General features: G+C 40.2%; 1 protein-coding gene across 2 annotated transcripts in view; it reads left to right on the top strand.

The window, feature by feature from the left end:
- LOC121895498 (transcription initiation factor TFIID subunit 4-like) overlaps positions 1-18262 on the top strand; it is a 92497-nt gene extending 74235 nt beyond the window's left edge. Inside the window, exon 14 of one of the 2 annotated variants that reach the window (XM_042408674.1) lies at positions 15927-18262. In XM_042408674.1, the coding sequence (XP_042264608.1) occupies positions 15927-16100 (174 nt within the window). In that variant the 3' untranslated portion in view covers positions 16101-18262. Of the gene's footprint in view, positions 1-10886; positions 11119-15926 lie in introns of those variants that run through there. The other variant, XM_042408683.1, reaches the window with a different exon arrangement.
- Positions 18263-18507: the final 245 nt, after the last annotated feature.

Below are 18507 nucleotides of genomic sequence, written 5' to 3'. Positions count from 1 at the left end.
ACAATGGTACCCATCAGTGGTTATTGCACTATGGACTATGGGTTAAAGCATTTAAAATGCAGCTGTAGCATTAGCATGAAAAGATAAATACATTTGTTTTTTTTCTCTCAGCTATCAGGCATATTCATATCCTTCCCACTCCAGTTTAGTATATTTATATTTATATTTAGTATATTGAAATACCTTGTACAAAAAAAGAAGCATACATGTCATAAGTAGATCTATTACATGAAACATATATTACATTACAATACAAATACTGGAAGAACATCATCATTTTTGTTGTTTGTTTAGGTTTTACATACTTTTTAACATCCTGCCTCTTACTGTACCTTATCTGCTTGTTTGCTTTCACAGTTTCCTTTCAAACAAACACAAGCATTTAAGCTGTAAACATAAAACCTTTGAAGCAAAAAACTAATTAATTACGTGTTCCAGCTATCGCGAATGGTCATCAATTACTTTTATCAATATCAATCGTCAACTCCCATAATCAGATAAATCCTTCAGTTTATTGAAGAGGTGAATAAAACTTAAACTGCAAATTAAACCAACTTGTCAGCAGAAAACATCCTGTTCTGAAAAAAATACCGGCCAGTTTAACAAAACACAAGCTTGTTATATAATTAAAATATTGTTACTTTTTTTTTTTTTTTACCATATTTTTGTGTTTAATGACAGTTGTTGTAGTTCTTCAGATAACTCAACTGTTGTTATATGTGTACACTGCAGTATGTATTAAAACATAATATGGCTTTTAATGAGTTAAGAAAAAGATTTCCACTCTGTTTGTTTTCCATTTATATACAAATCTTCAAAGACATATTCAAGAGTTTCTCTGAATAGCTTGTTTGTACAGCTGTCTCTATCCATTTAACCAGTTTATATGTATACGACTTGAACTGATGTTTCTCTACTGTAAAGATGATATGAGGCATGAAAAGAATAATTTACTTTCTGACATGTTTATATCTTGCTCTTTACAGACAAATTTAAATAAGTATAGAATGAAGGAACAGAAGAGATACTGTAGCAGCCAGTATAGTCTGTTAGGTCTTGAATATATGGCAACTGTCAGCTTGACTCACTGTCACTGGCTTTAATCCCTTCATTCATGGAAGGGCGCTGAAAGGGGCTCAAAGACCAGTGATGCACATATATGTTTCTGGTGAGTCACAATTAAAGAAACAAGACATTAATTAAACATTCTCAATAATGAAGAGAAGATTCCTACATCTTACAGGTTGTTCCACCTCGTACCATGAGATCATGACATAACATATATTTTTCACTGAGTTTACAAATTAGATTGTACAGTATCTGCGATATTATTGGGTTTTGATGAATACATTTAGCTCATCGTGCTCCGTCTAAACTATAAAATCAATCTGCATCAATACAATAAACCTCCTAAAGATGCCCTCAAGAGAGAAAACATTACACACTTACACTAAAGCTCAAAACACAACTGGAGAATTTTTATGTGTAAATGTAAGATTTAGAGCCCGACCGATATATCGGTCAGCCGATATTATTGGCTGATATTGGCCTATCACAGATATATCACTATCAGTGTATATGCTGTCTGATATGTGCCAATATATATATGTTTATAGATATCTATCTATCTGTCTGTCTATATTTTTTTAAGTTATACAGGCAGCATTTCATGTATATTTGAATGATTTTTCTTAATTGAAGTTTAACATATACATACGTTTTTTTGTTTTATGTTTTTTTATTTATAGTTATTTATAATTATTAAATTCCCAGTGAAGTTTATACAATAAAGTTTATTGTTAAACAGTAAGATATCATGCCTCCATTACATATGTTTGTCACAAGTGTTTGATAACCACATTTGAGGGATCATTGCAAAAAGTGTGTTTTTATGTAAAAATTCTGTATATATAAGATTATCAGCCGATATATTGGAATATTGGAATTTTTTTATTCCCAAATATCGGCATCGGCATCAGTTCCAAAAATCCAGCATCAGTTGAGCCCTAGTAAGAATTTTATGCTTTTGACAGTGTTTGTAAACCTTTTCATGTAAATAGCTAAATGGGATAAATGGTGTGTTATCTTTGAACCCAGACTTATAAACTTAGCTTCCAGGAACAGGTTTGGGACCACTTTGGACTCTGTCTTTTATTTTAAACTCTTTGACCTTGAAGAGAAATTGATGAAAATTCTATTTGACTCATATATGAAAGCGTCACGCCACCTTCTTCTCTCTCAGGACTCCATTCTGAAAATGATCACGTTTGTGTTTGTCCTGTTGAAGATCTGCTTTAATGCCTTGGACAGTTTGAAGTTCTGGATGGCCTTGTGGTTTGCAGACCACAGGGCTCAGTCTAAGCTGAAAAAAAAAAACGCCATTGTGATTATACATTTAGGAAATTATTTTAAATGTAGTTGATGCAGCTAATTTTGATGCTCTAGTTGTAAAAATTCCTTCATAGATCTTACACTCATATATGTACATAAATGTACACATTAGTGTTAACAGTGTAATCCCCCTATTTAGATAAGAAGCTCTTATATATCCATATTCATGGCAAAGTAGTGATCCCCCTCATTTCTGCCTTTAAAACTTTGCCCTGAAATAATGGTTAAATATACAGTTTTGACAACAAAGTTGAGCCCCAGGCACTTAAAAGATACCCATCTTAAAGAAATTAATTACCTCCCTTGTTAATCTTGATATAATTAAATTTCTGAAGAATGAAATTTGCTGCCTTTTTTTCCCCCCTCTGCCTAGCTGTTATGGAGGCGGGCCGATAATGGCTGGCTCTCTAGCTAGCCTGCTGGTCAGGGACCTGGGGACAGCCTAACATCCTGGGCCCCATGCTGTGCTATACCGCACTGTGCAAACCCACTCTCCTCATCCTACGCCTTCACCACTCATAGGGATAGGCAGAGAAAATGCCTCAATCACTGCTTTGCCATCCTGTGCCTGCTTGTGTTACTCCATCCTGGAGGAGATGGAAACTCTGGGCCTCCAAATTCTTATTCCTAACTTGTGATAATGTTGTCGAACGACATGAGAGTTTTAGAGCGCGGGCGCTGCTAATGAAGTTGTCAACAAGAAGCCTCTGAAACTTACATGGTGGAGCCCTGGAGAGCCAGGAGAGTTCTTTCTGTTATGGCTCACTTAAGAAACTCCTGTGTCTTTGTGTGACTTACTGTCGTTATTTATAGAACCTCCTGCGATGCTGTTAGATTTCACCCTGATTGCTTTGTGCAGCACAGCACCGTGGCATTACCGGGGAGGAGTACATTTTCTTGTCGCTATGTATTTAAGTTTGTTTTCCTTTGACTATAAGTTTTATGTCAGCTCCATTGTCAGCTGTCAAGGTTTGAGCCTGGGGAAAGAAAGGAGAAAAGGCTGGAAAAGATCTTTCATTAGCTGTTGGCAGGGGGGCAGAAGAATGCCAAGGAGGGCGGAGGAGAGGTGGTAATATGTACGGAGTAGGCAAAATACTACAGCTACATGGCAGAAATGCCAGAGTAGTTTGAGTTTTCCAAAATCTGATTCAGGACTTTTCATTTTGGAGGTGTACATTATGCATCCTGTAAGTAGCAGCTCTCTGCAACTTCTTGCTCTCTGGCGACACTTTGAGGTTAAATTTTGACGAACTGACTAGCGAATATGTTTTTGATCAATCAGTGAGGTGATCAGTTGTTAATTAACCCCATTATTCTATTCTCTAAGCTTTTTACTACAGACCCAAGAAGTGCCTTTTTCTCTCAGTGAGAGTCCCTGTTTTGGCTTCCAGTTATACTTCAGCTATCCCTCATAACCCGGACCAACCACCAGCTACTTAACTCAACAGAGATGATCCATGTAAATGAATAGCTCACGTAACACAGTACTTATTCTGTCTTTCACTCTAAGAACAATTTATTGCATTATTTTCTGTTGAAATATTGTTGTGATACAGTGTCCTCTATTTTGTCTTTTAACGCAAAAACAGAACATCTAAAATTAGCTTCAGAAAATGGTGAAAGAGAACAAACAAGGCGATCCATTAGTGAGGATGGGTTATTGGCTGACTTGCCTCTTCTCATGGCAGCCCATTAAAAGTGGTAATGTCTGCCTGCAGCAGTGCCTGGGGAAGAAGAAGGAGGCCATGGAAGGCATATTTCACATGCATCAGACACTGGAATTAAATAGACCAATGTTCCCTAAAAAGACTGAAGTACATCTCTTTCTGATGTGCGTCCCGGGCAAAAATTCATTGATCTTAGAATGTCCCTTGGCAATTATAAAATATTAAATCCAAGTCGCACTTTTCAGCTCAGCTTAATTTTTTTTTTCTCGCTTTTCACTGCTTTCCATTTGACCAATTTAGAAAAAAAAGTTAGAAATGGATGGCCAGGAAAAAAAAGGCACTGATAATAAAGACTGTGCCCACTTTTAGACATCTTTTGTTATGTTTCTGTATTGTTTTTGCAGAACATCTCAGATCATTAAATGGGATAAGGGTCTCAACAAAGCAGAGAGTGCCTGAAACATGTCTTATTACAGCATCAGAGCTGTGTTAACCAGGAGCGCAAGTGACTGGAATTGAAGCACACAAGGGAGTGAAATTGGTATGACATCTTTATTTCTGAGCACAAGGTCTTCTTAGCCGCTGATGCCTGTTTCAGCACTCTGGGGATGACAAATATTTGTCAGCTGCTTTCCATTAGGTCTGTGGCCCTGGTGCTTGCCTCCCTGGCCCCTTTATGTCCCTTAGAGATTACAGAAGGGTCTACAGTTAATTGCCCAAATCATTAAATTTAACATATATCTCAATAAATATAATCAGCCAGCTGTTTGACAAGGTACACAGTTCATTAAGTCCCCTTGCTTGTTTGTCGTTTCCCTAATTAAGATTTAGAATCGATCATTGAGTGTGTAATGTACAGTGTAGCTCAGCTTGCACAGGGAGTCTCTCTGCTCAACGAAAAGGAATGGCATCCGCTTGCTAAAGCTTTACCATTTAGCACACTGACTGCAATGGGAATTAGACATCCTGTGCTAATTAGGGAGGCCAATTAACTGTGAAATTCAGGCGTTTTTGACAAATAATCTCAGCAGAATTCAGACATCACCATGCGCATGAATGTTATCAGTCCTGAATGTAGAGAGGATAAAGGCTATTGGCTCTAGTGCTGTTTTAGATTTTTTGGATGTGTTGCTGAAGATGCTGTGTGCTCCCAGGGGTGTGTTGTACATATCAGTTAGCATGCACGCTAACCTATTGTTTCCCAAGTAGCCTGAATCGTGATGTACATCCCCACTAAAATCCATATACTGTATATGATACCCAGTTGTGTATTTAGCACCGATTACACAATAGGTTAGATTTGATACGATGGTAAATGCAGAGGAAACAATTGAAATACATGGGTGTACTCTGAGAGAAGAAATAATTGTAATAAACACAGATTGCTGCTGTTTTAGAGCAGAGTGTCACCAGGTCTGACTGTAGTTTGGCCTCTGAGCAGTAGAACAACAATGTTGGCCATGTTTGGCAGGGCAGCTGCCCAGCACTTGACCTCTGTTCGCTTTTCCCGAAACAAAGAATCGGCATCACCAGAGAACCTCAATGTTTCTGTGTCTCTCATTCCCATTTTGATTCATGATCACATGTATTTTTTAGATTGCATAAATTATGTATTTGTTGGACTAATGAACGCCCTCCACTGATAGAACTTTGGGAGAGTTGTGAATAGCTGGATATGGCCTCTATCACCCACATCAGTGTTCTGATTACATGTCATGGCAGTTCTGAGCAATAGATGTGGTTTGGCTGAAAAAGACCTGCCAGGCCTTTTAGAGCAATTTTTATGTACACATACAACAAGGTCCAGAGAGCCACAAAATGTAAACATACCTCCTGGGCTGGCCTGTGTCACTACACACTACTGCTTTGTCGAGTGTGTATTGAGGTGTGTGCTGCGCCCATTATGCATGTGTGTGGTCTGACTCGTTGACAACTTTAAAGCAGGCCCCTGCTGTCTTTATTACCTGTCCGAACTATCCCGACTGCTTTGTTCCTGCAATGCATAGAGGCACGTTGAACTGTGCTTGTGGTGGCACTTTCTCTTCACTTGGAGTCTAATAGAAAGCCACCATTGCACCATGGAAGGCAATGGCTGTGGGTGTGTGCTGAAGCTGTTTGGATACCAGGCAGCGCCGGAGGTGTGTTTGCTGGGCGCCGGTGGGCACCTCCTGCAGCTGCCCGCCTCAGGTGCAGGAAGAATTGAGTACTTCCTTTTACAAGATGTGTAATTATTATGGCAGACAAGGGTGTGGATTTAAACCAAGTCAATATGTAGATAAGCGTTATATACACACACACACATACACACACAGCTGCCTGGAAAATGATGCTGTTGTATGTGGTATAATAAAGCAAGTTTCCAAAATGCTGTGCAGGTAAGAAGGAAGCCTTCTGGGCCTGTGGAAGAGGAACCTGAAGGGAGTAACGAGGCTTCCAGAAAAGTGCCAGCAAAATTGTAATGAGAAACACCTTAACTGAGGCCAAATTTTGCAATACTACCTGCCATTTTTAACCTCCAACCACCCCCAGATTCCTAACTGACAATGTATTATGTGATTTCACTTTTGACATTGTGTCACCAAATGTACTGTGGATTCAGCAGGGTTCTGCTGTATGTCTATATCAAGCTTGTCAGCTGAAGTCGTAGTAGCAGTAGTATATTTATAGTATGAAAAAGTTGATTTAACATCATTTTCAAATGCTCAGAGTGGAAAAGGAAGCATTTATTTCTGAATATCTGTAAAAACTCCAGCAGCCGTTTGCATTGGAAGCTTGTTGGATGAAAAACAATGACACTGGGGGTCACAAATGTTCACAAAGGCACTCTGTTTAAAAAAAAAAAAATTCCTCCAGTAAAGTTTCGATTTGTCTTTCTGGGCCATCTATATAAAACATGAAACTCTACTCTTTCCCCAGAAGAGCCTGGATTTTAATCAGACCTGCTCTTCAGACAGCCGTTTTCCTGCCTCACACTTAGCAGGCGTCACATCAGGTGCATGGGGACTGGTGACAGCGGCGCTGGAACTGAGCCTGTGATGGCTAAATGATGTCAAAAATGGCCCCATTTATGTCAATTTGAGATCAAGAACCAATTCATAGTGTGAACCTCCGCCGTAAATGTGCTTTCTAATCTCCTCTATCTGCATATCTACTGTGGCCCCTTGGTACGTTTCTTTTCTTGTATGTGAAATGTGTCACTGCTCATATGAGGATTTATGTGAAGACTGACAGTTCAGCACACGGCACATGTCTGCAGAGCGGCGGGATCCGTCGTGCTGCCTTTCGGTCTCTTATCTCATTCTCAAGTCAGTGTCTGTTAGTGCTCAGATTATGTGTTATTCAGTTCCATGCTATTTTGCTAGCCTACTCTTTTCCCTAATTAGGCCATTTGCAGGATGCGTTCCCCTTAGTGTGGTCATTTATGTTCGATACCACTCTGAACTGATAGGCTTTTGTTAACTGGTTGTTCCTATTTGGAACGTTTCGCAAAGACATCAAAGGGCGGACCACAAGCCTCATTTGGCAACTTCTTCCAGCTATCCATCGGCTGCAAAACACCCCGGTGCCTTGATTATTAACTCAGTCACCACCCTCTCATTCAACTTGAATTAAAAATTAAAAACCAGCAGAAATGACAGTGCCACACCATTGAAAGTAAAGTGTGCAAAACCAACAAGGGCTCATTAGCGAGTAGTTCTGAAGACAAGCATTCTGACTTGAGACTCATTACACTTCTCCTATTTTAACTCTAATTGGGTTCATTTTATATATGAAACGCTTTGAATATTTAATGTTGAAAAAGTTCTACTTCTGATACTTTATGTAGCCAAAGATACTTGGCCTGTGTTAATTGTCCAGGTTTATGCAGGCTGTTAGTGGCTTCTCAGCTTCTCTCTCTCTCTCTCTCTCTCTCTCTCGCTCTCTATAGAAAACAGCAGGGAGAAAAAACATTGAACACATTTCTTGGTGGATTATTGATTGGATTATGATCTTCAGGCAAATAAAGCCGATTTAAACAGTAAATCACAACAACAAAATCATCATCTGTATTGTTTCATTTCTGATACTAGCTGCTTCATTGCTGTTGCACTATTCTGATTGTAGACAAAAAGATTTCTATTCATTCAATAGCCCAAAAAGTAACCAAAATATGAACAAAAATGTTATTACCTCACAATCCTAAGTAATGTTGCCAACATAAGCTACAAAGACGCAGCTAATAAAGCCTTTGTAGTATTTAACAAGTTGTTCAGCTAGCCAGGATTAGAGAATTTTAATTAAACAGATTAAAAACAATGTTATGGTTTCTTCCTCTGGTTGCCTTCACACAATCTTTTGTTTCTCTCAGGTTGAAAAGAAAAAGAGAGAGAGGGGGGGGGCTAAGATTGTGTTTCCAGGCAGGAAAGTTTGAAGTTCTTTGTTTGGGAGCGAGGTTCCGGGTGCAGCACACTGTTTAGCTTGGTGACCCTGTGACTGTCTTCTGAGGAATTGTATGAGCAGCCCTGCAGAATAGTGCTCCAGGGTCAGCTTTCATCTTAGCAGTAACCTGTGGACTTTGAAACTCAGGGCGATGGAATTGCAGCTTTGTCAGTACACTACTAATTAGAAAATTCCTGACCTCGAGCAAGATGTTTTAATTATGTGTTGTGTCAACGAGTTTGCAGATTTAATCCACCGTTGATACACACTCAAGTGTGCAAACTGTGTCGCACATTGTAGTAGATCAAGTGGAATGGTGAAGGGGCTTTTTTTGCTCCCATCTTTCTCTGCCCCACATAACCTTACACCTTTCGTGCACCATGTTTGTTAAGAGCCATCACATGCTTAAGTAGCCAAATTAGACGTGGAGTTAATGTGTTAGCTCGTGAAAAAGCTGGTCTGATTTGCCTTGGTTTGTTGGAGGCTGAACAATGTGACAGCATTGTGCTGGGTGTGAGCTCTCTGTTGCAGTGAGTCAGTGTGAGGGAAGGCAGGAAGGGGTTAAACAGAAATTGAGCGGGGATGCTGGGGGCAGCAGTGCTGCAGAACATAGCAGTGTTCGTGCGAAGGCAAGTCATTTCCCGAAACACTGCAGACACATGGCCTGCGGCGCTCTAAAACCTTTGGAGACCAAAATGGCTTGCAGGAGTTAGAAGTAATAAGGTGTTTTTTTGCCTTCTTTCTCCTTGACTGAAATTCTGCACGGTTGCTATGCATTGCCATGGAGCTGTGTAGCTGTTTTTATGGTTTATGTGTGTATTAAGATGCTCTGCAACTGGCCATTTTTGAGATTTGTTGTTCTTTAGTTGTGAAGCAAATGGAAGTTGTTTGTTTTGAAAGTAATTCCCTCATTTTTTTTTGTGCCATGATCAGAATGCTAGACCTCACCCTCATCCCGTTTGTATTTTTCCCTCATTCTTTCGGTTTTTCTCTCAGCCGTTCACAAAATGACAAATTAAGAAACACATGTATGAGACAAGAATCAACAGATAAAGCAAATGTTTGACTCTGCTCTATTAAAAAAAAAAAAAAAGCGCAATGACAATGGAAGCCTCTTGTTTAGGCTTTTCCGCAGAAAAGGAACCTGTGATGGGAACAAAGGCCGTCTGTGTCGGTGCATAAACATAAAGCCGTGGTATTAGTCCATCCTGACCTCTCTGATTATCGGTGGACTGAACCAAAACCCTTTTCATCCTTTCCCCTGGTTCTGTTAATCTTGGCTGCCTTGTCTGCTTCAAAGAGAGGCTCCGGCATATAATCTGGGTATGTACATCTGTGAATTATTATTCTAATTCTTTATACATTTATTAGAGCTGAATAAACTCCACATCAAATACATCACTCGGGCAATGTCAGAAAGCCTGGGGCAAATCAGCCGACATCTGTTAACTCTTTCAAAATGGCCTCATCCAGCATGTCTGTGGGCGTAGAGGAGCGAGAAAAAGGAGAGGCGAGAGAGGGAGAGAGAAAGTCTCTGTTGCTGATTAATGGTGGCCGTAGGAGAGGCGTTTCAGGCCGAGTGCAGAGATGAAGCGGGGCTGCACTCCCACGGCTGGGCTCCACACTGTAAACACTGTGAAGGGACGAGGCAGCGTTCCCCGACTGAAATGCGGCGTGGAGGAGAACATGTGGGAAAGCTTTGCTTCCTGGCACATAGTCAGTCAACCAGTCAGTCAGTCCTGCAGTCAGTAAATTAGTCAGCCAGTCAGTGAGTCAGTCAGGCCCTCAGCCAGTCAGCCAAACAGTCAGTTCTTCAGTTTGTCCGTCAGTCAGCGAATCAGCGAGTCCTTCAGTCAGCCAGCAGTATGCCACTTCGTCAGTCACTCAGGTACTCCTAATGTGAGGAGGCCTGAGTACCTCCAAGCCTCTTTAACTGCTCTACCAACCAATTGCACTCTACAAATGCAACTGGACCACCAAATCATGGCTGGCTACTTGCCAACGTGGCCAGCATATACACAAAATTCATCAGTATTTGACTGCTGTTAATTTCTACCCTGGCTTTAACTTTAAAGAACACCACCTGGTTCATCTTTCGCTTCGCTCCTTTGTTTAGCTTGTCAACAGTCTGTCTCTGTTGTGCTATATATGTCCTCCTTGCCTGAAGCATAGACATCAGAGTTTAAACGGATTTTTCAGCATCAAAGTAATAACAACAATAGAGTAATGTTGCATCATGAACAGCTTATCTGTTTCTCACCCAACATTGGGGCTCAAGTCTTTATCCCTCAACATGAATGCTGAGCAATGTTTTCACCTCATGTTGCAGTCTTAGTTAACACAATATGTTAGCCACTGTGTCGTCACACACAGTACACGTGTGTGTGTGTGTGTTCTCTCACCATACAGCCCCTGTCTGCAACTTCTGCTGTGAGGTGCGGAGTGCTGAGACAGCAGGTTAGCCTGTGCACGGCCGAGCAGCTTTGTGTGCCTGGCAAAGTGGGCCATTAACCCACCGCCCTAAGGTGTGACCTGGGCCAAATCCAATATTGACTCCAGCATCAAGGCACAGGTGCCACTCAGGGTTCAAAGCCACAGATCAGCAAGCCCCCACCTCTCAAACAATAAAGGAAAGGACTGAATGTAAATTCCTCAAGACACCTACAACATGGTTGCTGCCGCTGCACAATAGGAGACAGGGACCCAAAACCAGAGAGAGTGAGAGAGAGTTTGAAAACATACATTATTACTCAAAAGTAAATTTAGCAAAATGGAAATTAATTTTAATCCTCTCAAGGTTAAGTGGATGTTGTGGGTGATCGGAGGGCTGAGGACCTGCTGAATTTGTCCAATAAAAGAAGAATGGTTTTCTCTTATTATGAACATACTTATACAGTGGATGAAGAGTCCAAACATGGCTGTCCATTCCACACAACACAAGCTGCTCACCCACCGAATCCTATCTCTACAGCTCTTGGTTACTTTTAAATATGTGTTGGACCTAAAGGTTCAACTTTTCCTTATAATTGTACAGCTTTTGTAATCGATGTGTATGCGAACAAGCCGTTCTGAGTCCTAGGGCACCATGTGACCTGCAGTTCTGACTATGATTACTATGCCAAAATTGTTATGCACAGCTCCTTGCTGAGAATCCTGAGCTGATAAGATTTGAATACAATTATGTAGAAAATAGATTTGTATAAAATTAGTTTATTAGAAAAGGTTGTAAAAGTTGAATTATTGAATTTTTGGATGTAACATTATATTAGTTGGTCTGAGTGGATACTGTGCTGTTGTTTTCATCTCTAATACCAAGAATTGTGAAAGATAATTATTGCATTGATTAATGTATTTGCTACAAAAAATGCTACTTCTAACTGATTTGGATCCATTTAGTCAGCACCCCTGAAGAATATTCTAGTGCTGCTTGTTAAATACTTCTGTGGACAGTGGTTCCCATTTAACCTGTACTTCTCTGCTTATGGAGTTCTGCAGGGTGCCATTTCGGATCCACTGTTTCTCTCATTTAAATAATATTCTATGTTGGTGCAATTGCCAAAAATATGTAATTCTATCATTTACAGTACAAGTAACCTTTTTAAAATGTTGCTTATAGTATGACTCCAACATACTACAACATCACCAGAGATGTCAAAAGAAATAGTCATGAACCACCACTTATTATGCTGGAACATTTATAAATCTGAAGTGAAGGTTTTGCAAACAAGAAATTCTTGTAGTGTAATTGCCAGGTCCCTGTATCAGAATCATGGTGATCATATTTCTGCTCTTCCCTCAGTCTGTCTTTTATTCTCTTGCATTGTTTGCCACGTACCGTATTATACTGATTGTCAGCTGTACAAAGCACATTTAGGCTTGTTCTTTCTGCTCCTCTGTTCATGCACATTTGTGTGAGCGAAGACTATTGGAGTGAGGGGGTAGGTGAAATAGTGTAAAATAATGTGTCTGGCCCATTGGCACGCTGTCATGTATGTCAACAGAATGTTTCTGAAGACCAGAGCCAGCAAAGAGGCCTTATTACAGGCTCTCCTCTCCTCTCCTCTCCTCTCCTCTCCTCTCCTCTCCTCTCCTCTCCTCTCCTCTCCTCTCCTCAGGTTTTATCTACTATGCTTTCTCTCTCTCTCTCTCTCTCTTTCTCTCTCTCTCTGTTTTCCTCTCTGTCCCCCGCTCCAAACAAGTCAAATGTCTGAAGAGATGTATCGAAGTATCCCTGCGCGTTCTGTACGATGGATATGTCATATGACATAATGCCTCCAAGCGCCCATCACAGATAAAATGACAGATGCTGTTTTTTGCCTCATGGATCTTTCTTGGCCAAGCTGATTTTGAGACTTTCAGTTTTGCCCCCCAACTCCACCCCCCACCCTCTCTGTGCCTCCGCTCTCCTGCATTTTCTCCTCTTCTCACTTTTTCTTTTCATCCAGTGTGACCTTACAAAGCCTGCCATTTTGTTTTTCAATGAATTTCAGACACAATTACTGTGTAATTGCTGGCGACAGGGAAAGCGTGGTCGTTGATGTCTCGCTTTCCTTTTTAACTGACACTCAGCCATCTGCTTTGTTTAGCGTTGGTGTTTACCCCTCCTCCACGACATGATTTCCTGCGTGTACCGGCGAGAGGGATCGGTCTCCATAGATACCGACGACAACATACCGGTGTTTGGGTTGCTGGCAGTCTTTATGCGTAGAGCATATATAGACAGAGGGAAGAAGAAAGGCTGTGTTGAGTGAATTCCTGGACGAGCGCTGACCTTTCTGCCTGTATTTGGATCACTTAAGGCTGCCCCTGTCCCTGAAGGGAAAAAGGCATTCTGGGAGCTGTGGCACACTACCATTGCAGCTATGTCTGGCTGTAGTCACTGTTTCCCTCCTCCCCGCCATCACCACTGGAACCACGGCACCATCGCAGCACCGCCTGCCTGTGGCTACTACTGCCCATCCGTCCAGGTGGATGGATGGCTTTGATTGGTAAAATCTGTGGCCCTGTCGCCGGGCTTACTTGTGAGTGGCAGTAATTGGCATGGCAGTAGGCAGGCCCATCTTTCACATGTGGTCAGCCATGATTGACCTGATTAGGCTGGGGTCGCTCCCCAAAGTGAGGGTCTGGTGTGCTCTGGGGTGCTGAAAAGCTGGCTGTACCCACTTGCCCCTCAATCCAAGGCAGTCCCAGCATGTTAACTTTACTGGCCAGAGACGATAGATGTGGTTGAGGTAAGTTGGCGGGAACAGTGGCCCGGCTACCCTCACTCATCAACCAGTGTCCAGGGGTCAGAGAGTGTACTGTGGGAAACTTGAGACAAGGCACCGTCATACAGTGTACACAAAGACAGGGGGCGGGTGCTAGAGGGACTTTGGTTTGGTTCTTGTAAATTCATACCCATCATATGTTTGCAATTAAGGCCTGTCTGTACTGTGTGTTTACAGAGTGGTGCAATCAATGTAATTGTGAGAGGGTGTTCCTGACTGAAATGTCTGTCTTATTTCTCTCCGCCTGGGTTCAAGTGGGCACTTGCTGGATTTGTTTCCCAGTGTTTCTCATTTCCAAATGTAAATGCATCTCTTGATTTGTATCAGCCTCTGTATACACTCCCTTTTTTTATCGTTCTCATTTTTCCTGGATCAAATACAAACAACAAGGGCTCCATTTCAGAGTGGGATGTCAGCTCAGATCTACTGTATGTCAGCAGCATTGTTTATTTAGAGAGAAAATCTGTTCATATTCCAGGCGATGTAAAGAGCCATAAAACATACTTAAATACAAATGATGGTTTCCCTTGCTGTCGGAACACGTTGCCAGTGTTTTCTCAGCCTCATGTTCAGCTATTTTAAGAGAAAAATCTAAGAACACTCAGCTGCACCTGAAGATCTGGACGTTATTAGTGCATCTTTTTGATCTCATTCATGCTCTGCAAGAGGGATTATTTTTCTTAATAGGAGGTGTATACTTGCTTAGAGGCCACAACATTCCTTACTATTGATACTGTCAATGTGTTTGCCATTCAATGAAGATTACTTCATTTTAGTGAATGTGAAACATAGTATTTCTTACTTCTAAACACTGTTTTGTTTCACCATGGAAACTATCCCTTAGACTACAACACAAAGACACAGATCTTCTTCCTCACTAAAGACAAAGTGAAGACAAATTCCCTGAAAGAGAAACTGCAAAACAGTCTGTAAAGGACAGAATAAGGCTAAAGAAACCCAAACAAATAAGTAGTCATTTAATATTTCTGATAAAGGCCAAATTATTTTATTTTTCAGCTCATATAAAACACATGTACTAAAATACATATAAATGCATCATTACAAATAAAGTGACCCCAGAGCGCTCTCCAGCAGGGGCCTTAGTACAGGGGTAAGATTCAGGTTAGGGTTTAGCATTGCTGTAGGTAACTATAGCGGTGCTGATAGCCACTGTTGATTAATAACAACTACGTCCACCAGTTTAATGCTCAAGGCTGGAATATTTCCACCTGTCTCAGTTTCAGGATTCCCATACAGCTTTGGAAGAGTATGGAAAATTGATTTCATCATCTCCATGTCCAGAAGAATTTTGAAATTGGGCAGAAACAAGACTCGGAGCTTACAACCACAGTAGCGGCTCCTTGAGGCTGAAGGCACAGCGATGCTTTGAGCTAAACGCTAACATCAGCATGCTAACATGCTCACAATGGCTATGTCCGAAATCACTCCCTTATTCACTCATTCACTACTCCCTATATAATACACAGTAAATAGTTTACTCAACAGTGACCAGCACATGAAGATTTTGGATATGCACTAATCATCATCATTTTGCGGCATCACCACACAATGGTAATTTTCTCATCAATAAAATATGGAGCATTGCACTGTGGGATTGTTAGCAGAAAGCAGATGGACTCTACTTTTTTTGTTCCATTGGTGAATTGTTGAGGGAACTATACAGTGGACACATTTACACACTCAGCATTAGGACACTCAAATAAAATGGCGTAGGGTTAATGTAGTGCATTAGCTTTAAACACAAAGTACTGAGGCTGATGGGAATGTCATTAGTTTTTTTAGGCAGTTGGTCAAGAACCAAAGTCCTGGACAAATTCTAAATTTTGAACTGATGATGGTGCTAGATGAAAAGTGAAGGGCTCACCAAAGTTATTGCAGTTTACCTCATTTTGATACATGGTGCTTTTTCCTTTGGATGCTAAGCCATTGCAGGTATCACTGCTCACAATAGTTATCTACTGTAATTCTTCTGTTTATACCAAACACAGTGTTGCTGTAGGAAACCCTGGCAGTAGGTTGAATCATTGTCACGGTTTATTAAAAGGCAACATCAAAATGTTTGTGTTACTTTAAGACTTGAAAGCTATGATCTTTGGAAATAAAAATGTTAAGGAATCCTTTATAAATTCATCTCACCTTTTGACCCCTCCCTTGTCCTCAGGTTTCAGGCAGCACGGCGGGCTCCCCGGCCAGCTCATCCGCCCCGTCCACCTCATCACGCCAGTACACAAGGCAACGCATCACCCGCGTCAACCTCAGGGACTTAATTTTCTACATGGAGCAGGAGAGAGAGACCGCCCACTCCCTCCTCCTTTACCGCGCCCTGCTCAAGTAGCCTCTGCTCCGCTCAGCGCCCACCTCAACCTCCTCCTCCTCCTCCTTCCCAGCCACGTGCCTTCAGATCAGGTCTAATGTTTCAGCTCTGTGTTTCCATATGTACTGTAGTGATGTTCGATGTAGCTTTTAATAACAAGAAAGAGAGAGAGAGAGAAAAACTCAAAAATAAAACTGTTGTTCCGTGTCTTCTGCGTTTAGCCTCACGGTGTGTAGTTAGATCATTCAGTTTTAAGGCCATATCAAACTCTTTGTGTTGAAGTTGGATTTGTTTAACAAAGGAACAAAGTGGTTTTTTTTGTGTCGCAGGACTTGACCCAGAACTCGTTCCACGTATGTCAGGTAGCTGTTTATTTGACGTTCTTGGCAGTAGCTTCAATGAACCACCTCAAAGTAAGGGTCATTCTGGCGAAGAGAATTATGTTCACACCTCAATACAGCCTACGATATTCTCCACGAGCTATTTATTGAACATAGTTCAATGAATGTAGTCGAGCTGAACTCAATAAATGAGAGACTTTACAGATTTCTATACTAAGACATCATTTTGAAACACTGAGATTCCAAATAACAGCATCATGTTCAATTTGCTTATTGTATGTGTAAATAGTTCTTTTTGAATTATTTTACAGCATGTATATTTTTATCACATGTGAGCTTTGTAAGAAAAAGACTAACCCATGTGTCAATATTATGAAAGCTAATGTTTGGTAAAACCATGTGTTTTGAATGAGTTGAAATGAGATGGTTTATTCTGTTCACCTGTAGAGTATTTCTTATAAGTCAGACTCCCTCTGACCCCTCCGCAGAGGTCACTGAACAAAACGACAGTCCGCACTATGACACCGGTTTCTTATTGGTCACCATTGTTGCGTGAGTCAGTATTTTTTTACCCACACATAATGTGAACCTTGTTTTTATAAGTAGATGTTTGTAATTTGTGTCCTATCATGCCCACTTCTTCAACATCACTGTTTAAGAAGGTAAGTTTCGGCTCGGAGTGGTTCATGTTAGGTGTAGATGGGGTGGTGAGGTGGGGAAGAGTGAAACCTCTGATAAAAACAGACATTCCTTCATTTTTCCCCCTCACTGTCCTATTTGCACATTAATGACATTTTTAAAAATTAAAAGTGAACTATTCTCCATTTTGCTGGTGGGCCCCTGGAGCCCCCTTTAGTTCCCCACTACTTTGGAAATGATTGAATGGCAACAGTAGTCAATGAAGCATTTTAGTGCACAGCACTTATACTTGTCTGTATTTTGATCTGAAATGAAATATCACAGCTGTAAAGTAATGTTTAACTGTGGAAGGAAGCATTTGTATGATTCCAGCCTAAAATTGATGTCTTTTTTTGTATTACTGATTGAAGAGAAATATGGGGTAAAATGCTTGGCTTTTTACATGTCAAATTGCATCGTCGCCTTGTTAATTTTTTTTTTTTTTTCAGATTCTTATTGTATTATGTAATATTGTCCATTATGTTTTTGTTTGTTTTATATGTGTTATTTCTATTTAACTTAATATCTTGGCCTCTATGCAGCTTTTCTTGTCATATTGAAATTTATTTAAATATGGGTGACATTTGAAACAATTGTTGTGCATTGTAAATTTAGACAGCACTTTTTTTAATATCTATTTTACCTGAACGTAAAGCTGTCACTGTATTATAGCAAAGAAATTACTCTTTTAAGTAATGAACAGTATTGCCAATTTCTGTCAAAAGACACTTATTTTTAATATATTTTCTTTTCTTTTTTTTTCTTTGATTGGATTTTATGCTTAACACATTTTCATAAATTTTATCTCCAAAGTACCATGTTTTAAAACAAGCACAATGATATCGATTGTGGTGAATTCAAAGGATTTTAATAATGATTTCTATGGTTTCTGGTGGTTTCACAGGAGGACATTTCTACTACTACAGCTTTTTAGCCAAAATATTAGGACAATATTACTGATGTAAACAGACCGGGGAAATAACATTTCAATGTAAGGATGATTTGTAAATATTGTTTACAAAACTATGTGTTTATTAGAACCACGTTATTTTTGGTAAACTCTTGTATATATCTTGAAAATTTCCTGTTTGTGTGAAAAAACAATACTTATGTATTTGTACCTATTTTGTAAAGGAATAAATAAGCTGTTTACTAAACTGAGAAGATGCTGACTTCATCTATTTCTTCTTGTTTTTTTTTTAACTCAAACAGCATACACATTAAAATGTCTACATAGGAGTCTTAGCAGGAATAAAAAAAAATGTAAATTTTACTGTTAAATGACTTGTAAATCTTAAATAAGTAATATACTTACTCTCTGCTCATTCCGTACGCTTTAAAAGGAAAAATAAGCTGTTATGTTTTTGCAAGACAGTTTTACCAAAGTCAACGCCTAATTCACCCTGCAT

Source organism: Thunnus maccoyii, chromosome 1 (assembly GCF_910596095.1).
Source record: "Thunnus maccoyii chromosome 1, fThuMac1.1, whole genome shotgun sequence".
Taxonomy (NCBI): domain Eukaryota; kingdom Metazoa; phylum Chordata; class Actinopteri; order Scombriformes; family Scombridae; genus Thunnus; species Thunnus maccoyii.
This window is presented reverse-complemented; position numbering and strand designations above follow the sequence as displayed.